Source organism: Wyeomyia smithii, chromosome 2, assembly GCF_029784165.1.
Source record: "Wyeomyia smithii strain HCP4-BCI-WySm-NY-G18 chromosome 2, ASM2978416v1, whole genome shotgun sequence".
In the NCBI taxonomy this organism is placed as follows: Eukaryota; Metazoa; Arthropoda; class Insecta; order Diptera; family Culicidae; genus Wyeomyia; species Wyeomyia smithii.
In genome coordinates this window covers 58,689,024-58,716,669 of record NC_073695.1, presented here as the reverse complement: position 1 = coordinate 58,716,669, position 27,646 = coordinate 58,689,024, and the positions used below count along the sequence as shown (strand labels likewise).

Sequence of the window (27,646 nt, the reverse complement as noted above, 5' to 3'; positions counted from 1 at the left end):
AATAGTACCTCTGTCAACAAGAATAAAATGATTATATCTTATTTTATTCGAAATTTTTGAAAGGTTTTCAATATATTTAAAAAACCTGTTCAAAAACCAAAAGAGGCCACAAGAAAGTGATTCCAAGTTTATCATCAGCCCGTTTTCGAAAATAACTACATTGCGTGGTATTCGGCCATTTTAGGTTGTTTATGCAATCTGAAAGTCACCATCTTCGAACTCAAATTGACGTCAGGGATCGTTTTTAGGTCATTGGACGTCACACAGTGGCAGGTCTCTATACAAAAGTCGGAAAAAAACCTAAAAGTCTTTTTATATGATTGGAAATTACATATTATTACAATTTTAGAGTTGTGAACTCATTTGTGATGAGAGAAAATAGCAATTTATGCACCTAAAGTGCCGTTAGACCTTTCTCATAATCAGATTTTTGTTTTTGCTCCGATCTTGCTTAAAATTTTGATAGGAGAACCGCTCTTATATTTATCTCAACACCTATATTCATCTCATTGCTCTTATTTGTTCAATTTACTGAAAAATTTTACTTTTTTAAGTAAAAGTAGTTTTATTTTACCTTTTATTTAATTCGAGTAGTCGGAAGTTAAAAGCAATGAGAAGAGCGAAATAAAAGCGACGGGAAGAATATAGGTGCTAAGATGAATATTTTGGTGGTTCCCACACTTGTTCTTCATCGAAAAATTTTAGAATCGCATTTTTTTTGTTTGGTTCTTAGGGTACTACTTTTTGAATTAGGGTGGTGCAAGAATCGTCATAATTCAATTATTTTATTTTGAAAATTTTTTAGCTTTTAAGCCGTTTGACCAATTCAAGATGTTTCTGCGACAAGTAAGAGATCTTTAAAGGAAAATTATGAGATCGTATGGTAGTTTATTCCAACGTCACTGAAAATACAAAAGACAAAATTTTTTTTTTTCATCAATTCAATTTATTCTCTCTTTATACATCTTGCAGTACTGAAAGCGGTTTACAAGTTTATATAAAATGCTTGAATCTACTGGAAAAAATTTCATGTATACTTCCCAGTCAATCATGATGTTTAAATATACGAAATTGAATATTTTACAACTGACCACCATACGTCTCCATAATTTTATTTTCAAAATATCTCCCTATGAGCAACGATGTGCAAAACGGGACCCATAAATTTGAAAAGTACTATAAATTTACCATTGATTGTTGGTTGTTCGATCGTTCCGAACTGGTTCACAAGATTGTACGGTAGAAATGAAATTAGAAATGCATGTTTTTTTTTGCTTCCCTGCAATATGTTTTACCTCGATTGAGGAATTGGTTATATTTTTGGAAATATTCTTGAAAATCATTTAAAAAGAACACAAATTTCCCTTCAAAATGAAACTTGTTGAATCACAATCGGACCAAACTTGAGGAAGTTTCGGATGTTTAAAGTTGAGCTAAAAATTGTGATTTCAAACATGAAAATCATCGAAATTGCCTGATATAGCAACATTCAAAGTGCGAATAAAAATTGATATCTCAACCGATTGTCATGAAACTTTGGGAAAAGGTCATTTACATTTTGAGAATCTTCGAAAAAATGCAAAACATCAAAAATATTGACATGAAAAATCGAGGTTTTTTCCGACTTTCGACCACTGTGCGTCATCCCGGTTCCGAAAATATCTATATTATGTGGTATTTGATCCCGTTTTATTTAATTGTTTTCACCAGAAGCCCCAGTGAAATCTGTCTCGGAAGGACCATTTCGAAGGCATATTACTAAAACACCCAAAACCATAGAAATGGCCTGTGAAAGTAATTTTAGAAAATTTGAACCAATTATTGTGAAATTCTTTTTAAATACACATAAAATTTTGGAACATATACCCGGAAAACCGAATTACGCGAGAGGAGAATTCCTTCGGGGCATCGCTAACGCACATTTGAAAGTAGATCATTTACTTTATGTTTTGGCGTTAAAACTATCGAAATCGGATGAAAATTGCAAAAGAAGCAAGAATTTTAATTCGTAGGTACCCTGGTACCCCGTCGAGCACTAATGGGTAAAGTGAAAGATTTTGTATCCGAAGTATTATCATAACACGATACTCATTTAAGAATCCTAATCCCATAGACAGAGCATTCCTGAGGATTCCTTTTCACGGACGCCCACGATTCCAATTTTAGGAATCCTGGGGAATCTATGCGAAACCTGTATTTTCGTCCGGTTGACGTCCCGGGTGGAATTAATTCATATACATCCTGTCGAACACACACGATTCGCATAGATTCACTAGGATTCCTCACATCGGAATCGTGGGCGTCCTCTTTAAGGTATCCTGGAAAAAGAATCCTTAGAAAGGCCTCTTTTTTATTCTCTCAAAATATACGTTTGAATTTGGAGAGCCTTTTCCAAAGCAGACTGTGTATGTAGTTAGGAAAGCAAAATATAAGCAAACTGAAATTTTTTTTCACTTTTTAACCTACATACACTGTCCCTTTTTTCACTTTCTTAACTACATACACTGTCTGCTTTGATAAACTTTAGTGTTGGTAAAAAGTTGTCATAGAAATATTAGACATAAAAAAAATATCCAAAAAAAAGCTTGCCATGCTTATAGAACTTAAGACCTACATTCTAGGATGTTTATGGATAACCTAGAATATTGCATGTATTAGTTTACTTAAAAAATCTCTCCATTTTTCTCTTGCAGTCGACAACCCCGGAACCGACAACGACTCCAACCCCGACAACCGTTCCGTCCACCAGTTCAACGACAACGATCACCACAGAAGCCTCAACGGTTCCGATGACAACGACAACCAGCGTACCAGCGACGACGACCAGTGCGACGGTCGCCACCATAACCGAACTGGACGAACCTACCAATCTGTATCCGATCATCAAAAACCGTATTCCGAAGATGGCCATCATCGCCGGTAAGGTGTTCACCCTGGCGGTTCCCCTCGATACCTTCCACGACACCGAAGACGGTAATAATCTGCGGCTGGATCTGTACGATGCTCACGGTTACCCGCTGAAGAATAACTCCTGGATTCAGTTCAACGTGGAAACACGCGAAATCTACGGCCTTCCGCTGGAGAAAGATGTCTCCAAGTGGCACTACATCCTGCAGGCTACCGACTCCGGCAACCAGTCTGTCAACGAAACCGTTGACATCTCCGTCCAGCAGCACAAATCACATCGCAGTGTGAATCACGAAATCAGCCTTGCTCTGCGTCTACAGCGGAAATTTCCCCGAAATGTTGACTGGCAGATTGAGGTTATTCGTGGTATCGCCAAAGTACTAGGAGATATTTCGTTGACCAACATCGTCGTCCGCGAGGTACGAAACAGTATTCAGGATCCGAACCTGGCAACGTTCGTCTATACGAACGACACTCTGCCCAAAGATCGCTGCCCGGAGGAAAAACTGGATGAGTTGGTCGCCCAGTTAACGGAGAAAGCGCTCAACGATGCCCTCAATCCGGACATTTTAGTGAAATCCGTTCAAGGCCAACAGATTGGACAGTGCCTAAAGCCACTGATACCGAAGGTGAAGCCAACGCAATCCATTGCGACCAAGAATTTCGCTCCTACCACAAGAAACCAAGTAGACCGGGTGAACGCCACTGTCGGGCATCTACTTGTCTACAAAGTCCCAGCGGTAAGTTTTGCTAAAATAAATTTTTAGAGTTCCTAACATAATCATCCATTTTACAGGATACTTTCTACGATCCCGAGGATGGTAACGATCTCAAGCTAAAACTGTTAACCACGGAACGCAATCAACTAGATCAGTATCACTGGTTGCAGTTCGATTCTAAAAATCATGAGTTCTTTGGCATTCCCCGTAGTCACGACGTTGGGCAGAAGGAGTATTTACTGGTTAGAAAAAATCATGATTTTAAGAAAAGACTGTGCTAATATTATTCATTTGCAGATGGCCGAAGATCGCGAAGGTCTAACCGCAACCGATGCTCTGGTTGTGGTTGTTCATCAGGCTCACTATAAGCGCGATTACAGTGTTCTTTTCGAACTAACCCTCGATACAACGTACGAGCAGTTCAACATCGCCCAAGCCCAACGTCGCTTTATCGAAAGACTCGCTCAGGTCTTTGGAGATTCAAACACCAACTACATTCAGATTCGAAACATTCGCCCCATCCAGCACACTGGTCAGGTGCAGGTAACGTTTTTCAACACCACTCTCTACCGGCAGCATCAACGCTGTCCAGATGAGGAAATCGAAGCCTTGCGGAACATTCTGCTCTACCCGGATGGAACAATCCGCGCAAAGGTGCGGGAAATTCTCGGTCAAGAGTTTAGCCTCCAGAACGTGAGTTTGATTCCGGTAGGCACCTGTCAAGGCTATGACACTCCCATACACGCAACGAACGAACCGGAAAAAGCCCTACCGCCTCCGATCGCTAAGGACGATTATCTACTAACGTTCGTCCTTCCGGCTGTGATAATCCTGGCAATGTTGCTCATCGCGTCCATAATTGCCTGCGTTCTGTACCGGCGACGGCTCACCGGCAAGATGGAACTTGGTAAGTCGATCTATCGCTAACCTGCCAGCAAAATTGTACCCACCCACTAACCCCGATTGGTGAAAGGCTAATACATTATCCAATAATCGAAGAATATATCAATTTCCAACCTATCGCATCCCACTCCCATCAAGGTACCGACGAGGAACGCAAGTCGTTCCGCTCCAAGGGCATTCCGGTGATCTTCCAGGACGAGCTGGACGAGAAGCCGGAAATCGGCAACAAGTCACCGGTGATACTGAAGGACGAAAAACCACCGCTACTGCCGCCGTCCTACAGCAGTACCAATAACGATGGTAAGTAGTTAACCGGCACACGGTGATTTGTTCATCGTAATTAGGCAGTATCAGCTTGAAAACGTTAGACTTGTGGTGGCAAACGTTAGATATAAAATGATGAGCATAGTGGACGTTGCATGAGGTCATAAAATACGACCATTCTAGCGTTTTGTTTTTGACCAACGAAATTTTGAAAAACGTTTGTCTGTTTTTGCCATTGTAAATCCGCTTATCTCTTTTTATTCTTAAATGTTGACTGGTAAACCAGTTTAGTTTTATAATAATTTCTTAAAAATCACTTAACACTGAATTGTGTTGGTTGAATGGGACCAGCTTAAGGCTTTTTCGTATAAATATTTGTGAATATACCATTTTCTGAGTTTTTTATTGTACTTTACCAAAAAATCGCATGGTGCCCACCACGTTACTGTCAATCTTAGGTAAACTTGGGAAAAGGAGTTTCGAAAATCTGACAGTTTTTTTTATAAAATAAATCCGCAAATTGATTGGTGCTGTCCACACTTTTTCCAATTAGTCAGGCTTCCCCAAGAATTTCAAAAATATTGTTGGCTTTTATAGGAATAATGCAAAGAATCGGTAGGTTTCTAGTTTGCTTAATTTAGGAATTGAATGAAATTGAATTTAGTCGAGCTTCGTAGCCGCAAGGTTACAGAGTCCGCTTTGACAAGCGAATGGTGATAGATTCGAATCTTAGTAGAACCAAACCATTCGTTCGCAAAAAGGACTTTAAGAATGGGTTTATTCTCAGGCTCTTCCACACAAAATCTTCTCTCCAGATTTAATAACCTCTCGTCTAAATCTTCGATAATATCATAGACTATAGCACGTTATATGCTTTTAGAGTGATAGCTTGCAGGAGGATATGATAGAATCGATAAGGAAGAAAGTTGGTTACTAAATCTGAATGAGAAGACAAAAAAAGTACTATAACTTCCCTCCAGACTTAATAACCACTGATCTAAAGCTTCGATAATATCATAGACTATAGCACGTTATATGCTTTTAGAGTGATAGCCTGCAGGAGGATATGATAAGGTCGATAAGGAAGGTGTAGGTTACTAAGTCTGAAGGAGAAGACAAAAAGCACTATAACACGGAGCAGGTTACTTCTCAATAAGTAGCACTGCAAAATGGTAAAAAAAAACAGAAATGTGCAAACAGCAAAAACGTCCGGACAGTGCCACAATAGATCAAACAACTACTGGTCGCAGTGGGGTCCACACAAAAAAAATTGAATGACAGTTACCTATCAAAGAGAAACAGGAAAGAGAAGAGCAACACGCGATTATGTACTCGAATTGCATGAATGCCTCTTCCACTGTTTGAACCCGCAAAGGGGCGTATTAGACTTCGAGATCATAGTAGCGCTTCATTACACGCCTGCTCCCCATACTAGACCTTTTGAGACAACGTTGAACAGCAGATTCAAAAGCCCGCCACCTTCTTTCGAACTGTCCATCCCTAATACCCTGATGCATGACGTGAAACCATCAAGGAAGGCAAGATTCAGATTAACCAGTTTTGTTGTGAAAACAATGTTAGAATATAATTCTAGAGAAACATTTCGAAAGGTCCTATCTGCTTTGATCGATTTTTTGATCGATCACTTTCATTCAACCACCACAACTTATTAAACACCTTTTATAACACGTTATTTGCGCAAGTTGATAGCGGAGGGATCACTCTAGCCTTCTGAACGAAAACCACGCTTGGGAGAGTTACTAAAGCTGAACCATTACCAAAATAAAAAGGCGCTGCGGAAAAACGAAGAAAGCAGATAGGACCTTTTGAAATGTTTATCTAGAATTTGCCATAACTTGTTGTGCTTAACGGAATCGTACGCCACCTTAATTCTCCCTCACATGATTTGCTGGCTGCGGCACGTCACATGATTTGCTGGCTGCGGCGACGTTCATCAACCTTAAAAGCCGTTTTCAGTACTGGTCGTTTGGAGGGTGTGTTAATCAATGATGGCACAACAGATTTCAGTTGCCAACCTACGCATTTGCCGATGACGATTTTTATCATATTTTATTCTAAAAAACCTCCGTACTTAATGGGATTTTACCGTTGCCTTTAGACAATTCCCTGGTTAAGATAGCCGCGCGTGCTGGTTCGAGTAGAGTTCTGATATTTCATGTACTTCCAAACATTGTTCCTTTTCGTTTAGCATACGAATACTTATGGTATCCGATCTTCACTCAGGTTACTCGTATCCCAGTTGGCCCACATTTCAGAAAGCAATTTTTGAATTTTCCAAATTCCGCCTCCCGCAATTGAAAAAAATACTCCCAGAAAGCCGATTCTTTTAAATGACACCAGATCTTGACGTTTCAGACATTTTAAAGCCATGGCATAAAAACAAGTAGGGTATCCAAGACACGACCGCATGACGTTGGACTGCGGTATTTTTATATTCCATTAAAACAAGTAGTAGACGGAATTGTAACTCTACTATTTTCTGCAGTTTTATCTAAAAGTGCATTTCTAAATGCTGAAACGTAGAGCGTTATGAATATATACTAGAAGAATGGATCTTTTATATTAGCGCTGTCACTTCAGAAAAACCTTTATTCGTAGCTGCATTATCAAGACAATCATTTAATTTAGCGAATTGGGTAATATTTTCCTATCTTAGCAAAAAGCAAACTCAAGGCCCAAATACACACACGGCGCAATGACACCTTCTCCATACAAAATAGAAGGCGTGATCGCTATCCCGCCTTCCATTTTGTATGGAGAAGGGCCTTCAACGAAACTATCTGAACTTGAAGACCAGAACGATTCAAGCGGGAATTCTAAGATCGAAAATTGTTTGACATTAAACCGATAAAATTCATGCTAGGTTAGCTGCCGCCCAGTATATAAATTCATGTATTTTACGAAATTACGTTTATTTCAATAACTTAAAAGAGTAAGAACACAATTACACGCTATTTGCGTAGTTATCAAGGTTTTGGCGAGGGACAGGAAAATATATTAACTTTTTAATTATGATTTAGAGCATTTCTAAATGTTTTGTTCTATTTCACGATAGAGATAAGTTTGTTTATTCTCTGTGTGTGAGAAACAAATACAAAACTGCGCACCGAGAAACAAAAACGAAAATTAAATGTATGCTCATTGAAAAAAACTTTACTAATACTTTTGGTACTCTTTTTACCGATAATTTATGATACATAAAAGAACTTGTTTTCATCTAAGGCGTCGTACACAAATCACGTAACATTAAAAATCTAGATTTCAAACCCCCTCCCCCTATGTAACGATAGGTAACGTTCGATATAACTCTCCCCTTAAATTACTTAACGCAGAGCAGCCTGAACCCCCTCCGAAATTTTCAATTTCAAGCAAACATCAGTTATGTAACTGTCTCTACTACCCTCCCTCCCCCCTACGTAACAGTAAGTAAAGCAGACTTAACCCCCCTCCCCCCTTCTAGCGTTACGTAATTTGTGTACGACGCCCAAATGAAATTTCTAGCAAATGAGTGATGATCATTCATCGTTAACCTTCTAATGCCCAAATTAATTTTCAGACGGACTTCGAAAAAACCACTTTGAAACTTTATAAACATTTTCAAAATATTGATTGAAGCTTTTTAGAGGTTTAACTTTAGATGGTCAAAGGCGGCATTGGGCAGAGGGTTAATTTTCAAGTTTCAATCGCTGATGTAAAATCGAATTTACAACCGTGTTCGATTAGGCGTTTTAATTTGTTTAATGAAGTGTTAAAGAAAAAACGAGAAAATATTAAATCTTCGATGAGCACCCGCTATAGCTATAGCTAATCCACACACACGAACGAATGAAAATATGTGCCACTACCCGGTTCCTGCTGCTCCAGAAAGAACCGTCCGCTTTGCCGATTAAGGAACGAAGGAGAAATTCAATTCGATGACGTACATATGATACCGGTACAGTTTTGGAATGAAAATGATGGGGTGAAATGTTAGAATGGTACCTTTTATATCAAGGTTTCGTCAGTTATTCGAAAAGTAGGAGAATAGGGAATGGCAAGGAAAGTAAAAAAACATCAGGAACAGAAAGTGACTTCGAGTAAAACAACAACAACAACGAATCGTCTACAAAGTCAGATCGGTTGAATCCGTTAGTGTCGGCTGTGCTTGGGAAGAGAGGTAGTGTTAGGTTGCTCGGTATGATTTAAGCAAACGATGTTATTTACCAATTTTTCAATAATGTATCTCAAACAATAGGCTATTTTTGAAACATAAATTTAACCGTGAAATAATTTCTGATCGGTTGATGTTAAAACCCCGATATTCTGAAAATATACTGATATATAAGCGCCCAAAACCTGACCACTTTTCCCTGGTTGAGATACTAGATTTTCAAATTCATGTGCCTTAGACTTTGATATAGGCATTAGTCCAACGTCAAAAATTTTCGAAGATTTACATTAATCCAATGTCGAATCTAGAAATCGTCGCCAAATCACTCGGTTTTGAGCTACTATCTCCAGTCGCCTCTAATCGGCATCTTCGTCGACAGCACAATTCAATAAGTGCAGGATGTACCTCGAAGTCGACGGCCGCTATCGGAATTTTTGCTAGATATAACCTTTGCTGGTCGTTCGTCCGGCCCACTGAAGCCTGTCGTGTTTAATCTGCCTGAGTTGGCTCTATTCGCAGATTTATAAGCCTGATACCATGCATGGTGAATGTGTCTACGCCATACACGATTTCCCAGCAAAATCCCACGTCCAAAAACACCAAGAGCTTGCTGATCAGCTTTTTTCAATGTTCATTTTGCATGTCCGTAGAGGACCACCGGGAGAATCAGTGCATGTTTTGTACGGGTTTGCTGGCTGTGGGACCTTAGTTGGTTACCCAATCCGTGAAAGGCCCTGTTTGTGGCCGCCATTCGCCTGTGATCTCACAACTAACCTAATTGTAGCACATCACTAATGTACCCAGGTATCACCACCGCAGCATCAACATCCGATGGGCTAGCACGCTCGCCACTACGGTTAATACCAATAATATCGATATCGTACGCAAAACCTAGGAGACAGCTCTCTGTATGGTCCTTTCCAATACGGTGTTGAACCCGTCACCCTGTTTCAAACCAGCTAACGCCACGAAAACGTCCGATATCTCGCCGGCTACCCTGAAGCTTGATGTAAATTGTCAGAGGTGACACGTATCAGTCTATTCAGTTCTGTTGTGAAATATTGTTCGAACAATATCTGTCATAACTCTGATGGCGAGTCTAGTCTGCAAATCAAATTCTCGAAATTTATCGAGGATTTGTCGCAAGGTCAACACTTGGTCCGTTAGGCAGCTTTTAAGGGGTTATATAACTTTTTGGTCGAGAAAAATGAGGGAAGTTTGAATTTATTTTTAAGTGCTTAGCACCGTTTTCATTGCATCAAAGTAGTATTTTCCTGAAAGTACAGTTTATCAGCAACAAAAAAATACGTTTGATTTTGAAATATACCAATTATTACTGGAGTAATGTCCGTTTACTCGAAGATCTTTTTTATTGAGATTAAGTAAGATCTGTGCTTTTTCCTGCACTCGGTTTGATAAATCCGTAGCGTTCCAGTTTGATTCTACCATGGACATTTTCCAGATTCTAAATTCAGTCCTCAGAGCACATTCAGGAATTCCGCAAAATGAATCGGGACCAATAAAATTTTATACATTCTCTTGCTAGACTGTCGGCTTTTAAATTTTCCTACTGGCCAATTGTTTAAAAAAAAAAGAATGCATTCCCACACTACCCTAGATTTACATGTAAAACCTTTAAGTGCATTGACAGCTGCTTGACTGTCAGAATATATGCAGACATTTGCAAATAAGTATTTTCTGTTAAGCAAATATTTCACATGAATTTCTGCTTAAAAAACCGTCGGACTGTGTCCCGTTGGTATAGCTCTACTGATTTCAAGGCCAACCACCCTGGCTCCAGTATTTTCGCTTATCTTAGACTAACCAATGTAAAACACAATAGAACCTGGACGCAGACTCGGACATCCTGACTCCCGGCTTAAAGTAGTTTAAACTACTTTGAAGGAGATGTCAAAGTTTGCTTTCAACTTTCCAAGAAAACTATATGGCTACATCGTCTGCTAAGAAGTTCGTCTCTTACTAAGAACCACAAAGCACTCCTTCTTGAGGACATCCCTGCCCCGATCTGATATTAAGTTGTGCACCTCCCAGATCAGTAGAGTTTTCTTGATCTTTTGGTATCGCCATTTTTTCCCCTTGTAGAAGACTGAACCACTGCGACCATTGTTTGATCTATTGTGGTATGCTTCACCTTACTCTAAGTGCGTACGAGCAGGCATATCACTATTTGGCGAGTTGATGTCCTTGCTACATTGCATATTTATCCCAGTTGGGCAACGCACTTCGTATGAAGTTTATTACCTCACCAGGACTTTCCCTCCAAATTTCGGTAGGTTCTATGTGTCCCTTACCGAAGATACGCAATCTGCGTTGTATTAATACTCGGCATTCGCAGAGTAGATGTTCTGAAGTTTCGCTTTCGATGCCACACAGGCGACATTTACCATACTTACTCGGACAGTGCCCTGTAATAAGACCTGTGAATGTGCTCAAGTCTTTCTTATTTAACCTGAGCAGCACGAGGCTCTTCTCGCGATTTGGCTCTATGAATCTTTTCGATTGTCGTAATCCGCTTATGACATCCCAGTTTGCTTTGATGGTCGCTTTCTCCAATTCTTTTTTTTTTCAAAGCTTTTAGAGCGCTAGGGGAGACTCCACAGAAAGGTTCTGGCCCAACAAAGTTAGTAGATGACCCTTGTCTGGCTAGTAAGTCGGCCTTCTCGTTTCCTTCGATTCCACAATGACCAGGAACCCAGTATAAGTTAACCTGGTTTTTCATAGCTAACTTTCGGAGCGACAGGATGCATTTCCACACTAGTTAAGAGTGGCAGAAAGGAGAATTCAGGGCTTTAATTGCTGCCTGACTGATACAGAAAACACAAATATTTGCGTGTCGATCATTTCTTTTCAGACACGTATTCGTCCATTCTATTATCGCGTATATTTCCGCCTGGAATACTGTTGGCCAGTGTCCCATGGGAAAAAAATTATTAATTCCTGGTCCTGTGAATCCCGCACCCGCGGAACCATTCATTTTAGAACCGTCTGTGTAGAAGCAAAGTGAACCGTCCCGAATTTTGGGTCCACCTTGTTGCCAACTTTCTCGTTCTATCTCTAATATTCTGTAAGGAATTTCGACATTTGGTTTCCTCTCCAGCCAATCCTTCTTACTTTTTATTAGATTATTTATTTGGAAATCTTTCAGTATTCTCAGGTGTCCTATTAGATCTCCTTCTTTTAGGTTGTACTGTCGATTTATCCTTAGAGCACTTTTTTTCGCTTCTAGTTGAACCACCTGATGAAGTGGAAGCAGGTGAAGTATTGCATCTAGGGCTTTTGATGGAGTGCTTCTCATTGCTTCACAAATCGATGCACAGGCCAATCTTTGGATTTTGCCTAGCTTAGATTGAGTGGATGTTTCAGTGGTTTTCGGCCACCAAACTAACGTAGGCGTAGGTTATTATTGTTTTTTTATATCCAATGTGTTATGCTGGGTTTGAAACCCCAGCTTTTTCCAATGGCTCTGCTGCATACCCATAGGGCGTTTGTGGCCTTGGTAATTGTTTGTTCTTAAGTGTTCCAGCTACGTTTCTGGTCAAGTATGATTCCCAAATATTTGACTTCAGTGGAAAGCTTTATATCGATGCCTTCCAATCACAATTAAGGAATAATATATTTCCTTTTTCTAGTGAAAGGAACAATAGTTGTTTTGGATGGATTTACAAACAACCCCTCTCGCCTACACCATTCAGCTGTGAGATTAAGTGCAGTTTGCATTCTATTAGAAATAACGCAGTCGTACTTCCCCCTAACTAAAATCACTACGTCGTCTGCAAAACCTATCACTTCGAAGCCGTTTTCCAATAGGCTCCGAAGAAGATCGTCTACGATTAATGACCATAACAGGGGAGATAATATCCCTCCTTGAGGGCATCCTTTCGTAGTTTTTCTTGTTAGGGACGTCCCACCGAGTTTAGCTGTTATTTCGCGAGTTATTAGCATGGCATGAATCCACTTTATTGTGTTCCTGTCTATGCCATGCCTTTCCATTGCCATTTTCATTGAGTTGTGAGACGCATTATCAAATGCTCCCTCAATATCAAGAAAAGCTGCCAGGGAAATTTCCTTGGCATGGATGGATTTTTCGATTTTTCCCACTAACATATGAAGCGCGTCAGTGGTTGATACGTTGTTTTTGTAAGCAAATTGAAATTTGTTTAATGGATTGGATTTCATATATACTGTTTTAATATGATAGTCGATTAATTTTTCCATAGTTTTCAAGAAGATGGAAGTTAAACTAATTGGCCTAAACGCTCTCGGGAATGTCCTCCAGTTTGATCCTGCACTTCATCAGTATCCGAATATGATCCTGGGAAGTGATTTTCCATCATAATTTCCAGTGTTCATTGAGAATCTGTGGTGTAAGTACCGTCAGTTTTTCTCAATCTACCTAAACCGTTGGAATGTTCTTCAGACAGGGCTTTTTGCAACCTGGCTGCAGTGGATGTGTTTTCAATACGTTCACACATTAATTTCAAACTGTTTCTTTTGGATTTTCTTATTTCCTTGTTGTGTTTTGTTAGTGATGTTCTATACAGTTCCCAATTACCTGCTAGTTTCGCTTTATTAAACAGTTTCCTAGAGGACTCTCTAAGTCCTTCTAGGGTCTTATTCCACCAAGGTGAGTCTTAATTTGACACTCGCATCTTGGTACGACAACTTTCGTAGTATGCAATAATTATCTTACTTGTGATTAAATTCGAGCAGGTTTCCAGCTCATCTTTGGTTTTAATTTCTCTTTCAAAGATATGTTTGTCGATCAACAGTTTACTGTTGTAGAGATCCCAGTTGATTTTCCTGGGGTCTCTATAGGTTTCTTGCAAGATTTCTCCTGCAATCGAAAAGAATTTGCCTGTGATCTGATAGTGAAATTTTATCAGACACATGCCAATTCTTTATATTGTCTGAAAATTTGTTGCTGGACAACGTTATATCCAGGACTTCACGTATAGCATTAATAAAGGTGGGGTTATTACCTTGGTTGCATATATCTATGTTATTTGTTAGTATATATTCTAAAAGGCACTCACCCCTTTTGTTTATATTTGTACTACCCCGAACTGTGTGATGAGAGTTCGCATCATATCCTATTACGAACTATTTATTGTTCTGTTTGCAGTAGTTGATTAGTTCCTTTACTTCCGTTGGAGGGGCTTCTTCTTGTTCCCCAGGAAAGTACGCCGAGGCGATGATGAGCTCCGCTATTCCTCTAGCCGTAGGAACTTCTATTTGTATGGTTGCTAAGTCTCTGCTGATAAATTCTGTAATTGGAGTGACATTAGTCAAAGCACTTACCAGAATGGCTGCTCTAGGAAGAGGCTGCGCATCGTCAGTGATCAGCTTTCCGGTATAACCGGGGATCCCAAGTATTTTATTTTTACTGGCCCATGGCTCTTGTATAAGGGTCACGTTTATATTTTCTTTGGTGAATCTTTGGCAGAGGATCCCAGTACACAGTGGTCGGAAAAGGCAATTTGACGAACTTAATTCATTGGTGCCTAAACGGTTGATGTTAGCCAAAGACAATGTTCGAAAGAATTGTTCACAAAAATATAGCGGAAATGTTGATGAGAAAAATTTTTGATCATGGCCCACTATCAAAAAAAAATAAAAATTCTAACTTTTGATACAGCGAAGATGCATGAATAGTTTCTTCAGCAAAGTTGTAGAACTTTTCAAAATATGAAACTTCGCAGAAGATATTAAATTTCTATGACGTTTATTTATTGAAATACAAAGCATTTTCGTTGTCAATCCCCTCAAATTTAGTTTTTCTAGCATAACTTTTTAAATATTATTCTCTCAAAAAATAAAATGTTCTAGACAAACGTGACCAACATAAAAATACAGGTTTCTTTCGAAGACAGCATGTTGCTACAATCGTTCTATACTAGGTTAGAGCGTTTTTTCATTAAATTATTTCGCAGATTTAAATGCATATAGGGGAGAAAGAGGCAAACCGGTGCACATCATCAAATACTTTTTTTAAAACTTAGACCTTATACTATAAGCTAGTTAAACTTTGATACTTGACAATTCATAAATGAATCAGTAGAATGATGTTTTATGTATGTATGTTTCTGGGGTGTTCAATACAAAAATGCACCAACCACTTGATTAATGAACGATAATTTGTGAATTTATGAAACAGATAACTCGCAATACTTCAAAATTAGCGAGAACACTTCTTAGTTATATTTAATTGTTGATAGGTGCATTCATCAGTCATTCGACGTGAGTAAAATAAACACATAACAGCAATGTTTATCGTTAATCATTTATTTCATCTTCATCTGTCTCGTTTTCACTCTCTGTGAAATCTAATATAAACTTAGGCGTCGTACACAAATTACGTAACGCATGAAGGGGTGGAAGAGTTGTTGAGTCTGCGTTACTTATCTTCTGCAAAGTTTCATATTTTGAAAAGTTCTACAACTTTGCTGAAGAAACTAACTAAACATTTCCGCTATATTTTTGTGAACAATTCTTTCGAACATTGTCTTCGGCTATCATCAACCGGTTAGGCACAAATGAATTAAGTTCGTCAAATTGCCTTTTCCGACCACTGTGCAGTAGCTCCTCTCGCATGGTGAAGATTCACCTGAATGAATTTAATGCTTGGTTTTATGTTCGGATTCTTGGGATTTTCTTCGATTCCCCAGGTCAGATTGACGATCCGTTTCCTCCTTATCCTCAGTGTTACGTGACTTTTCGGGGGGGCTGGGTCTACCCAACTGCGTCGCTGATCTGTCCGCTTCAGGCTTGCCTCTATTCTCCAGTCTGGGTTTATTTTTTCCCGTCCAGTAATATTGCGAGGCTTCTGTCTCATCGTTTCCTCGCGTTCTTTTCAAGTCTTATATCTCCTCGATTTTGCCTTGATTCCTTTTCAGATGCAGTTTTTACTTTGCGTTCGGGCACTTCCTTCCTAAGCCAATGGTTGACGCCAACCCTCTTGACGAAGATTTACCCAAACTTGAAGTTCAGCTTTAGTCCCCAATCAGTAATTTTACGCATAGAAGCATCGTCCACTGACAGTACTAGCTGAGCGTGTTTTTTTATTGTATTCCGCTTTAGGATCCTCCAGGCGTCAGTGTTGATTTCGTTCTGGTTTTCTACAAGACCCAGAATCGTTTTATTGGTATCGCCATAATCTATTCAATGATACAGTTATCCAGGCCCTTTGCTTCCGTTGCGGAAAGCATTGAGCTACAGGATGCATTATCGAATGCGCCTTCAATATCAAGAGAAGTAACCAAAGCTGTTTTTTTTTTTTACTTGAAGCGATTTTTCGATTTTAACGGGTGACAACTAAAAATTTGGAATTTTTATCTACTGTTGTCAAAAAAGGTGGATAAACTTGAGGAAAAACTGATTTATTTCTCATGAAGATACATTCATTGTGCACTAACCAAAAAATATTGAACATTCGAGAAAGGTCCGTTGTCGGCCTTCCGACGAGCTTTCTTATGATGCCGGAACAAGAGCGCTGTACGACCTTCAAGTTCGCTTTTCGAATGTGTCTTTGGATTCTACCAATCAACTGTTCGCAATTCGTTGATCTCCAGTTATTTTTGCACCAAAGGAACTCAAAATCCCAAAGAAATCTTCGATTGGACGGGGTAGATTCGTTTGGGGTACAAATGGAGTCGAGTGGCTGTTCAGAAACGTTTGTATTTTTTGCATAATGTGATGATATTTCATCTGACCAAACAACATACGTTTCATCGGTATGGCGTTTTGGAAGAAATGGAATCATTATCTGTTCAAACATTCATTCTGGTATACATTTTGATCGAAAGCCAAACCATTCGGCTTACCCATGATTTGGACAAAAAGGAAAAAGTCCTTTTCTGTCCACTACTCGGGCCGGTCTTCCACTACCTTCCTGGCGGGTTATAGTTGAGGTTTGCAGGAAATCATACACAATAAAAACCGCTCATTTCAAGATGGCTTGACAAAGTTTTTTTTTTTAATTCTTTTAGCACCAATATTTAGTGGTTAATTTGTGGTTTCGAAATCCAATTTGTGGTAATTTGTGGTTGAGTAATTTCTGAGAAATTTTCAGAAAACTGAGTCAAGCCATCTCTGAAAATGATTTCAAATGAATTGGACAACGATGATATATACATCAATCGAAAGCTCTTAATTTGTGGTTCATGAAAATGTAGTTTTTGTATTATGTGTTCATAATAAAATAATTAAAAAACTATTATTTAAATTTTTGAACATTGCTTACCTCTTGTTGTCAACACCGACCGTACGCGGCGCTGGTAGACCATCAAGATGATTTTTTCTCAGAAAGCTTTCGTGTAGCGATGAGTATGGTGAAACTAGAGATACTCAGAGGGAGAGATATGCGGTGAGCCAAACGAACCGTCAAAATTGGAGCCAAACGAACAAGAAAGGTAACACCACATTGAGAGGTATTGCAATCAGGTACAAAAAAGAACGTGTTTATTTTTATACGATTTTTTGTTCTATTGCCAATGAATGAATTAAGAATGCTGTGAGTGATTTTCACCCGGAGTTCAACAAACCTTGTGTATAGGTAAAAAAATAAGTGAAGGTGTATAAAATTAAACCTAAAATATATCACCTTAACAGTTTTTGCGAAGCACTTCACTATTCTTAAAGACTTTCACCGTCACCACCGATTATACAAGTCGAATGTTAGTCAACATTGCGCTTTGAGAAGAGATCTGGCACCTCTGACATATGAAACCCAGTTGCCGAATTGGCGATTTTTTTCACCGCGAATCTCTTCCTCTGAGTATTTCTAGGTGGAACAGTATGTAAACAGCAGGGATACTATATGTGCAGATTTACTGCGAAATGCAAATGTTGATCAATTAGCAGATATTTGTAGTTGACAAGCCTCCGTGTGTTTTACGTAAATTTCCTCAAAATAAGTGAAGTTTTACGTAAACATGCGAGCGTAATTTTCTCGATCTGCGGTCGAATCATTTCCGGAAATATAGTTTTGCCGTTTACCGATTGTTTGAAGAAAAAAAAGAGCGTTTAAAGAGCATTAAATTGTTATGACCATTCTACAACAGTTTATTGCTTGAAAATGCTGTTTCTGGCCATTGTTCTGCTAACTTTTTTTCTTAATTTTTGAAAAAAATATATTCAATGAAAAATGCACCTAAGTTATTGAAACTGCTCGCATATGGAAGCATTTAATTGGTATCTAATCGTATCAAAAGGAATCTGATTGTTTTCAGAGGAAAACGTTTGAAAAAATTGAAGCTATTCATGTATTATCATATTATTATTATATTATTGGAAAATTTATACAAAATCATTAAAATTATCCCGAAAATCAGGGGTTTTCAAGAGCATTAAATTAGTATTGAATGTTTTTTGCCGTTATAGAACTGTTTTGTGACTTAAAATGCTATTTTCGTATATTGTCTGCTAGTTATTTTCTCAAGCTAGCAAACAAGAGCATTTTTCAAAGAAATGATGGAGCATTAAATTTGGCGATATGGCATTAAATGAGCATCGAATGAGCACTAAATGTTCATGCTGTTAACTCTTTGTTCTGCTGACTTTGTACTTCCAGCTTAAGGGACATCGGGTGATCTGGTCTTTCTCATACAAAATCAAAATGATCTGGTCTTTCTCATACAAAATCTATTATATGTTTAAATCTATTAGCACATACGTTTTAACTCTTGGAATAAATTACAGCCTGATAATAATAAAGAACAATTTTTTGTTTCGATAAGTATAATAATATTTTGGTAACCAACTACGCAACTGTATTCAACTGTTGGGTATTTTAGAAACCGGAATGATGCCTGAAGGTTGGGAATGAGCCTTAGAACTGTAGGGAACGGTTGAAACGCATGGTAAATGCCCAAAGGTGTGAGTCCTGACTAGAATTAAAATTCGATATTTTCTCGTCTCAGGAATATGCTACTACAACTACCCCCTGAATAATAAAACAAAAAAGCTTTCAACGGCAGCGACAACTGTATGTCGTATACAGTAAGGTCGCTTTTTACGCGGTTTTTTTTTTTCACGCGGGTTGCTTTCCTCCATTACTCAAAAACGGTACAAGATATCGACCTCATTTCAATCACGTTTTCCGTTTTAGGCCACGAGTGATCATATATCAGTTTAAAAAAAAAATCACAATTTTTTGTGTAAATACTCAAAATTTAAAATATTGAATTTTGGTCTCTAGATTGGCCACTATCATATTCAAGCGAGGTTTTAACGTTTTAGGACGGTTTTCTTTGTTATACTTGCAACTCAAAAAAGTCATTTTTTACGCGGGCCCATACAAATTTGGAACGCATCCCCCGCGTAAAGAACGACCTTAGTGTATATGAACGACTGTCGATATGTTCTAAATAACCCATTAGCACTAACATCGGCAGGTGCCAGTACTCTGCTCATCCAACGCCGCGTACGGTCGGTGTTGACAACATGAGGTAAACAATGTTTAAAAATTTAAATAATAGTTTTTTAATTATTTTAATATGAACTATGCCTACAAAAACTACATTTTCGTGAACCACAAATTAAGAGCTTTCGATTGATGTATATATCATCGTTGTCCGATTCATTTGAAGCGAAATCATTTTCAGAGATGGCTTGACTCAGTTTTCTGAAAATTTCTCAGAAATTACTCAGCCACAAATTACCACAAATTGGATTTCGAAACCACAAATTAACCACTCAATATTGGTGCTAAAAGAATTTTAAAAAAATACTTTGTCAAGCCATCTTGAAATGAGCATAAAAACCAGAAGATTTTCGCTTTCAAAATGGTTTACCGTGAACTTTTTGCCAAAATTGTTTTGAAATTCATTGCGAACTGTGCAACATGTAGTGCCGTTATTGCAGATTTACCTGATTGGTTAGCAAATTGGAAACTTCACCAAGGTTGTTGGCTTGTTAAAGTCGTCCAAAATTGTGTACATAGTCTTCAAATGAACAGAGGTAAGACTTAAAGGTGTAAAGGATTTGGGAGTCGTTTGATCTCTTTTTTCTATTTTTTGAATGAAGACAACTCGATCCTGTGTCCAGGTTTTTGGTATGTAACTCATGGTAACACTGGCTCGGAAGAGCTCAGTCAACTGGGGAATGAGAGCTTCTTTTCCCTATTACAGTAAAGCTGGAAGGATTTCGTTTTTTTCCAGCAGATTTAATGGGTGATATACCTATTGAGCTGACAGCTCAGTCCCGTAAACCAACTGCAGGTTGTTTTCCCAACAATTGGCCCTTGCTTTTACATAACAAAATAGTTGCAACACTCTTGACAAAAGTTTATGCACCTCATTTCCAATCCAATAAAAAAAACTTATAAAAATTGAAAAAAAAATTAATAAGAGAAAAAAAAAGCAATTTACACCGTGTAATGCTCTATGATTATGTAAAAAATGTTCACAAATACAAATTTGAAAATCCTCTCACCAACTTTTCCCCGTTCCAGGTGAAAACGAAGACGTTGACGAGTACGTGCCACCGCCAGCCGTCGTAGTCGGAGGACGCGAATCCCGAGGCAAGTCACCGGTGACCCCGTCCTACCGAAGGCCACCACCGTACGTGTCGCCTTAGAAGAAAGCTCCCCGTAGTGCCAACACCGTTAACACCACCATTAGTAGCAACAACATCGACAACCGCAATCATGTCGGCGCCAACCGCAGATAGATTATCCCGACTTTTGTCCGATAATCTGTCTGTGCAGTGAATAAAGGAGTGGAACAGCGGTAGAGCACTACGACCGACTAAAGAGTCCCAAACTCGGAAGCAGCTAGAAGGTTACTAATTACATTATTGATTGGACGGAAGCATTGATCGGTTCATCGTGATCGACACATTTTTACCTGCCGCAAAGAGTGGGCAACGTCTTTCGAAATGAATATGGTTTTTGTAGTCAGCATATGATAAATTTGATATTTTTGTAAAGAAAAAAAGAACGCAGGGAGCAAGCCACCAGGAAAGTATCATGAAGAACGGAAACAATTTGTAGTCATCTAATGCTAAGTTATGAAAGAATAATCGGTAGTGAAAGTCATCTGACAAACAAGTAGATGAGTAAGCCCTATAATTTACTATGTTTAGTTGAATCAGCAACAGTTTCGTTTTATTGACAACAGTCTATCACTCTCGCTTTTCAATTTTAAAATGTAGCACGAGAGGAACGCACAATTTAAGAGCACACCTTTGAAATGGAATTAGTTCTGTCCTTTTTTTTAGGTTGGAGTTCCATACGCGAGCTTACCGATCCTTTTTGATCGATTGATCGGCACAATCGAGTAGATATTACATCTAGATCTTAACTGTGTATCACTTGAGCGATAAAAATATATCGTATTTTTCTCCCCCGACTATACGTACACAAATTAGAGGACATACGCTTCTATCGCCGCTCTCTGATCCGCGAGAAAGAACTGTAATTTTATAAATTACAGTATGCATTAGAGTACGACGAGTAAAAACAATCTGATTGCGTAGCTTTGAAAAGTGTGTCATGTTGTAGCGAGAACGGCTTAATTGCCCTAGATGTAGTAAAGATTATGAATCCCCAAAACTGATACAAGAAAATGTTTAGCTCGAATTTCGGTTAAATTATTCATTCACTCGAAATCAAAATCCTTTCTCGAACATCGTGACCTCCGTTATTGAATATCGAATATTTTGATGGATTGTTTAAGTTTTCGGAAAACCCTCACATTTTCACAAACAAATCTTGATGTAGTTAAACTATTTTGCATGTTGGTTTCCGAGTACAAACATCGAACCGAACAAAATTTCCTTCAACCCCCACGACTGCCGGTGATTTAGTATGATCTCACCTTCTTCCGCTACGAACGATTATTTCGGACAAAGTCCGTTTGTCCTGTGCAACTAATGAAAATAATAGTTTTGAAAAACTCGCAAACATAAATACAAACAAACTGCCATATTATCGAGATAGTAGACAACAAACAAACAAATACATACACACACAGAAGAAAAAGAGATGTAATTGAACAATAATGACTTAATATATATTTTTTGCAATGTTTGCATTTATTTCTCGTTAACTCCCGCCAACCTCGCCAAGCCGGGAAGGTAACGGATTGTGTACATCCGCTGAGCGAAGAACTAGCGAAAGCAAGTGTCCCTAGGACAGCGCCAAACTGACCAGAGTAGTAACATAAACTAGGATTGGTATGCTCAAATTTAAAGCAACAAAAAAAAAAAACAAATCAATGGCAAGTCAAACCATCATCCAGAAATACAACGATTTTCCTGCTGAAGCTTGGGAAACAATCAAGAAGCAATTTGCCGACGTCGTTTCGTGGGCAAGCACAAAACGAAATCGGAACGCAATTCATCTCAAAGATTTTTCCGACTATATTATTTCGCTGGAAAACTGCTTTCCTTTGTGTATATTTTATCCAGCTAGACATGTAGGATGGTAAAGCTAATTTTATTGCAGCTATTTAAGTGTACTGCGTATCTATTTTTTTCTCTATCTAGCTGTTAGTAAGCCACCTTTAGAGGCACAAAGCATAACGTAATCTGCATAATTATAAACTAATAGAATCGTATACCCACTGGGGAGTTGCTTTCCCTTGATTCTTCTGTTTTGTTTTAAGAAACAAAAAACAAAGAAACGGAACGAGCTGTATAGTAATTGTTTTACATTACCCGTTTATGCAACTAATAAGGGGAAAACAAACTTAAGCAAAGATAAACGTACTTTAACGTATATAGCGCGATAATCGTCGAGACGGGAGAAAATAAAAAGCTGTTTTAGCAACTATACCCCACTTTGTACCAACTTTTCAACCCAGAAACATTCTCCCCCAAATCAACCTAAGCCCTGTACTGTGTATGAACTACTGAACTAACAAACCCGAAACTCCGTGGACTGACAAAAAAAAACGAAAAACACTCATTCACACCTTAACTACCGAAGCTGTAAACGTTTGTCTAATCAACCAAAATGTCTAAAGGCGTTAGAATGAAGGAAAACTAAAACAAATAATTAGCAAACACACACTACTAGTATATACTCACGCACTGATAGAGCAAATTTACAAAGCAAAAAATAAATGAGAATACATTGAAAAAAATGAAGTGAGGCAGCCCCAGGAAAAACATTTAAAAAAAAAAAAACAAGAAAACCGGCAAAGACGGGAGCAAAGGTGTGTATAAACAGAAGTAGAAAGAAGTAAGTAGTAAGAGAGCGAAACGAAAAAAAAAACTTGGTCGGACTCGAACGCATGAGATGGGCCGCTTTGCATGCGCGCCTGTGCAAACTATAAGATTAATAAGAATAAAGAAAAAACACGATAACCAAATTGTACATTTTTTAATAAAAAGATAACAAAAAAAAAACAGTGGACATTTTTCAGTAACAGCTACTGCGGAGTGTATATCACTAAAAATCAACATCAGAATCAATTCCCTTATAGATTAATTGGAATCTTGTAGAATTACTCTTGGATAGCCAAGATTGAATACGAATTAAAACGTTAGGTAATTTATATACTGAGGATTTTCGAAGTAGAATACCGTACTCAGACTTATTGCAAAATAATAGCCTATATATTTTCGCGATCATTCATCAACAGTGAACAGAAAATTTTCATATTAAACAGCACTAGTAATAAATACATACGAAGAGGAAGATTTCTACAAGCAGCACTCACATTTCTCAGCGCACCCTTAAACATTCGATTAACAATGTGGTCGTGGGCGAAAAAAAATACTCAACCGACGTTAAAAACATAAGGAATACTTCCCTGAATGCGGGTGCTCTGGCGCAGGAATATAGCATTTGGTAAACTGCTGCTACAGATGGCTAGCACTGTTATCTCGGCCAGCTGCTCTGGTGGAAGCGATTGTAACAAGAAAACATGGTTGTTCTTGTCTACCCCGCGAACAATTCCTGAAAACAACAAAAACGAATGTAATTAATTGAATAAACAAAATGATCACTGCTACTAACCGACTCCCAAGCACTCGTACAAACTGCCGACATCGGTTTTCCGACAGAGATAGACTAACGTCGCATTCAATACCGCCGGCAGCTGCTGTTCGGCCAAACTTTGGTCTTCCCGAGTAATAAGCACCTGCAACCGATCGAGTGGAGCGCAAAATGGACGCACTTCGTTGAACCATTCGCTGGAGCAATCGTTCAAAATGTTGGCGAGGTGTGCGAGTAGCATAAGGTTGCGTCTTTTGGGAGCGTTCAAAGAGAACCCCCTCCGAGGATAGCTCACGTCCAGTTGGCAGTGTCGAAAAGACATCTTACCTTTGCAGAACTCCTGTACTTCGCTTAGCAAAATGTTGAAGCTGTACTGATTGATGTGATCACTAGTAAATGCATTTTGGAAATTTGGTATCGAAAGACTTTTTTTAGTGGAAACAAGCTGTACGACGTCTGACGGAGACAGCATTCGTATTATAGCGGCCATCAGCTCGTCACCGAATCCGGTAGAGTATCCCATAGTGTTGACAATCCAAGGGATATTGGCGAAGTCATCGCGGTGCTGGTGGCAGTAACGAATTAACTGGCGAACGTTTTGAATGTAGAAAATAGGAGAAGAAACAACGTCCAAACTACCGAATAGCCAACTTTTACGAGGCGCCACTGGGTTGAAGTGAGCAACTCCGAGCAGAGGCTGGGTAACTATTGTCACGCTCATCGTTTCCGGAATATGCTGGATCGGTTGACCAATATCTAAATCGATTAGCACCGCTTTTTTAAATTTGCCAATCGCTTGATTGACTAGATACTGACAAAGCGTGGATTTTCCTGCTCCTTTTCCACCAATCACTACGATACGGCTGGACTGCTTCAAGGGAATTTTCTCCCATTCCGGTTCGCTTTTAAACAATGTAGTACATTTTTCTACGTGCTCGGTTAGAAACTCCGCATTCAACAGATACTCAGTGGTGTAGAAAACACCTCTTTTCAAGAATTCCACCTTCGGAAACAATGTCTCCTCTGGCATATATTTATCGATGACTTCCACCCGGCGATTGTTGCAGTCCGATTGAAGTAGAGCCAAAACCGAATTCGACGGGTCAAACGTCTCGCTCAGGATTTTTAAATCAGCATCCAAGAAATGCTTTTCCAAACGTTGCAGCAAATCATTCAGAGTTTTTGTATTGTAACCATCACTCTTTGGAAGCGGAGTTAAGTTGAGACAATGAAATCCGCGAGCCGCAAACGCGGTTCTAGATTCACCTGACTTTAAAGTGTAGCCCATAATTTCCAAACCTCCAACTAACGGTTGCACCGTCAGGTGACCGCTGAAGAAGAGTGTACTCTTGAGCACCACCAGGGACATACGCATATCGATCGAGTCGTAGAATTGGAAGTTGGGTAACTTTGCGACGTCCAATCTTGGATCCGATTCTTGCTGTGATAGCGATTCCGCGATATCTTCCATGTTTGGCGAAAGCTCGACTCCATCGGCGTCATTAGCGTCACAGTTATCCTGTGCGGAATCAGTTGCGATATTATTTTTCTTACTAGGAGAACATGTCTGAAATAAAAACGAACCATAATTGTTTGGTTTCACATCAGCACAGTTTACCTTACCTTTTTACTGTGTTGCATTTCTGTGTTATCAATCAGTCTCCCGTGTTCATCGTAAATTGGCACTAAATCCGGACAAAGTTCTGACTCTTCTTCGTCAGACTGGCTATCGGTTGCACTTGTGGTCACTGAACGCTTACGGTCCCCGTCACTGGGTAACTCGACAATCTGTGCCGTTTCGATATCACTGTTGAACGACACATTATTGTCGTCAATCTCGTAAATTCGAGCCGTTCCTCGTCCAATATACAGATCATCTTCGTCTTCGGATGGTATATAGTCGCCGTCATCCTCACTGTCGTACGAATTATCCCAGTAGGACGAATACTCATCGTCGTAGTTCTCTCCTTCACTCAAACTACTCTCATCCTCATCAGAATCATAGTCCGAGCTTTCATATTTGCAGCTAGAATATTCTGAACTGAGAGAATCCTCGTTCGTTTCAGAATCGTCTTCCACCTCAAACGAAAGCTGGATTTAAGAAAAAAAAACTAAATTACACTAAACTGCTTTTATCCGAAAGAAGTACCTACCATTTCATCTTCACTAGTTACATCCTCTTCTTCATCTTCTGATTCTTCCTCAGGCACAAAATCATTATCATCATCCGACGTATCTTGCAACGTGTCTCCAACCGGCACCAGTGCCTTACTGGGCGAAGCTTGATCACTATCCGAGTCCCTGTATACTAAACTCACGTCATTATCCTCTTCAACCCATTGATTCGTGCCGGGGGTTTTCAGTTTATTTTTCCTTTTCTCAGTCTTAATAGATTTTTTAGGTCGTTGTGCTGTCGGTGATTTTGTACTGCTGCTTGGTTTCGCCTGGTTGTCTTGAAAATTTCCGTAAAAATTAAGCAGCTTTTCCAGGGACATTTCGTTACTATGGTCAGGCTCGCTGGAACTTGAACCAGTTTCAGTGGAGTTTTTCTCACTGGATGTTTCTTCGTTCTCCGTTGAACTGGAGCTGAGCTGCGAATCGCCTTGGTCATCTGCCGAAAGATCACTGAAAAATTTATCGATGTAATCTTCTGCGTCACTGTCCGATTCTGACAATGGAGGATGGGTTTTCTTAAGCTTTTTAGGAGCTGCCGTATTCTGTTGTTTTTTTCTCTTCCCAACTGGCTCTTTGAGATCAGTACTTTTTTGTTCAGGTTTCTGAACTTTTTTCTTTGCATCATTCAAGTTACGGACGACTTTTTCCTCATTCGGTTGAGAAACTGTCGATGGTTTTATAGGGTATTCAGACGCATTTGTTGGTCTATGTTTCTGTAGTTGTGGCTTCTTCGCTGCGGCAAAACCATTCTCCAAATGATTGACTGATTTTATCACTGCCTTTTGAGGTTTCCGATGAATTCCCTTGGACAGTGTGCTCTCATGTTGCATCGTTCCTTTGGGAGATTTTTTCATCCATTTATCACTATGATTTAGATTTTTATTGGCACCCGTGTTAGAATTACTATTGAAGCTTTTGCCTCGTGACGAAAATTCCCGTCGTTTCTTGTTCATTGCTCAAAATGTCTGCAACAAATGCATTCCGGTTAAAATGCGTCGAGAGTAGGTTATGTTCGATTTTATTCATTAGCAACCTTAGGCAACTTACCTTTGAAAAAATAAGAAACAATTAACAAACTCATACGCTACTATAGTATAGTTTAGTTAACAAAAATTTTAAACACATACCATTTAAAATGTTCAAGAAAAATCATATATCCAATTTATTTTTGCCTGTTCGCACAATGTACCGTTCAGCTAGTAAGAAATTTAGCGACGAGCAAGTACTGAGACTGAAACCGATGCTTTCAAGGTTCAAGATTATCAAAACAAACGTTGACAGCCCCGCACGTGACACAAAATGTGCACACGTATTGCAAACTAGTCAAAAGGGGTCAAAAGTGAACCAACGTTATCTTAGAGCAAGCGCACCGGTGAGTTGCTATTTGCGTGTTGTTTTCCACCCCTTTGGCATCACGCCATGTTTCAAGGGCTAACATCTCAACATATGTGTAAACGAGACAGCATATCACCGCTTCTTTTCATACATCTTTATCTTACTGCTGACAGCGGGCACAAATTAATTTGAGCCCAGGACATGAGTTCA

General features: G+C 39.1%; 2 protein-coding genes across 13 annotated transcripts in view; one reads left to right on the top strand and one right to left on the bottom strand.

Annotated features, from left to right (window-relative positions):
- Positions 1 to 23,270, top strand: part of LOC129724776 (uncharacterized) — a 366,266-nt gene extending 342,996 nt beyond the window's left edge. For 8 of the 9 annotated variants that reach the window (XM_055679932.1, XM_055679927.1, XM_055679928.1 and 5 more), the window contains 5 exons: positions 2,694 to 3,647; positions 3,704 to 3,868; positions 3,924 to 4,533; positions 4,626 to 4,829; positions 20,435 to 23,270. In XM_055679932.1, coding sequence (XP_055535907.1) covers positions 2,694 to 3,647; positions 3,704 to 3,868; positions 3,924 to 4,533; positions 4,626 to 4,829; positions 20,435 to 20,559 — 2,058 coding nt within the window. In that variant the 3' untranslated portion in view covers positions 20,560 to 23,270. The remainder of the gene's footprint in view (positions 1 to 2,693; positions 3,648 to 3,703; positions 3,869 to 3,923; positions 4,534 to 4,625; positions 4,830 to 20,434) is intronic. The other variant, XM_055679933.1, reaches the window with a different exon arrangement.
- A 252-nt stretch (positions 23,271 to 23,522) lies between these two features.
- Positions 23,523 to 27,388, bottom strand: LOC129724777 (polynucleotide 5'-hydroxyl-kinase NOL9). Of its 4 annotated transcripts, none has more exons than XM_055679937.1 (5): positions 27,229 to 27,388; positions 26,080 to 27,066; positions 25,550 to 26,017; positions 23,948 to 25,493; positions 23,523 to 23,887 (listed from the first exon to the last, which is right to left on the bottom strand). In XM_055679937.1, the coding sequence occupies exons 2-5, from the start codon at positions 27,052 to 27,054 to the stop codon at positions 23,709 to 23,711; spliced, it is 3,168 nt and encodes a 1,055-aa protein (XP_055535912.1). In that variant the 5' UTR covers positions 27,055 to 27,066; positions 27,229 to 27,388; the 3' UTR covers positions 23,523 to 23,708. The 4 variants fall into 4 exon arrangements, with proteins under 4 accessions (XP_055535912.1, XP_055535913.1, XP_055535914.1 ...); XM_055679938.1 differs by having other exon boundaries at positions 26,080 to 27,148; positions 27,229 to 27,372; XM_055679939.1 differs by having other exon boundaries at positions 25,550 to 26,005; positions 27,149 to 27,370.
- Between the last annotated feature and the right edge of the window lie 258 nt (positions 27,389 to 27,646).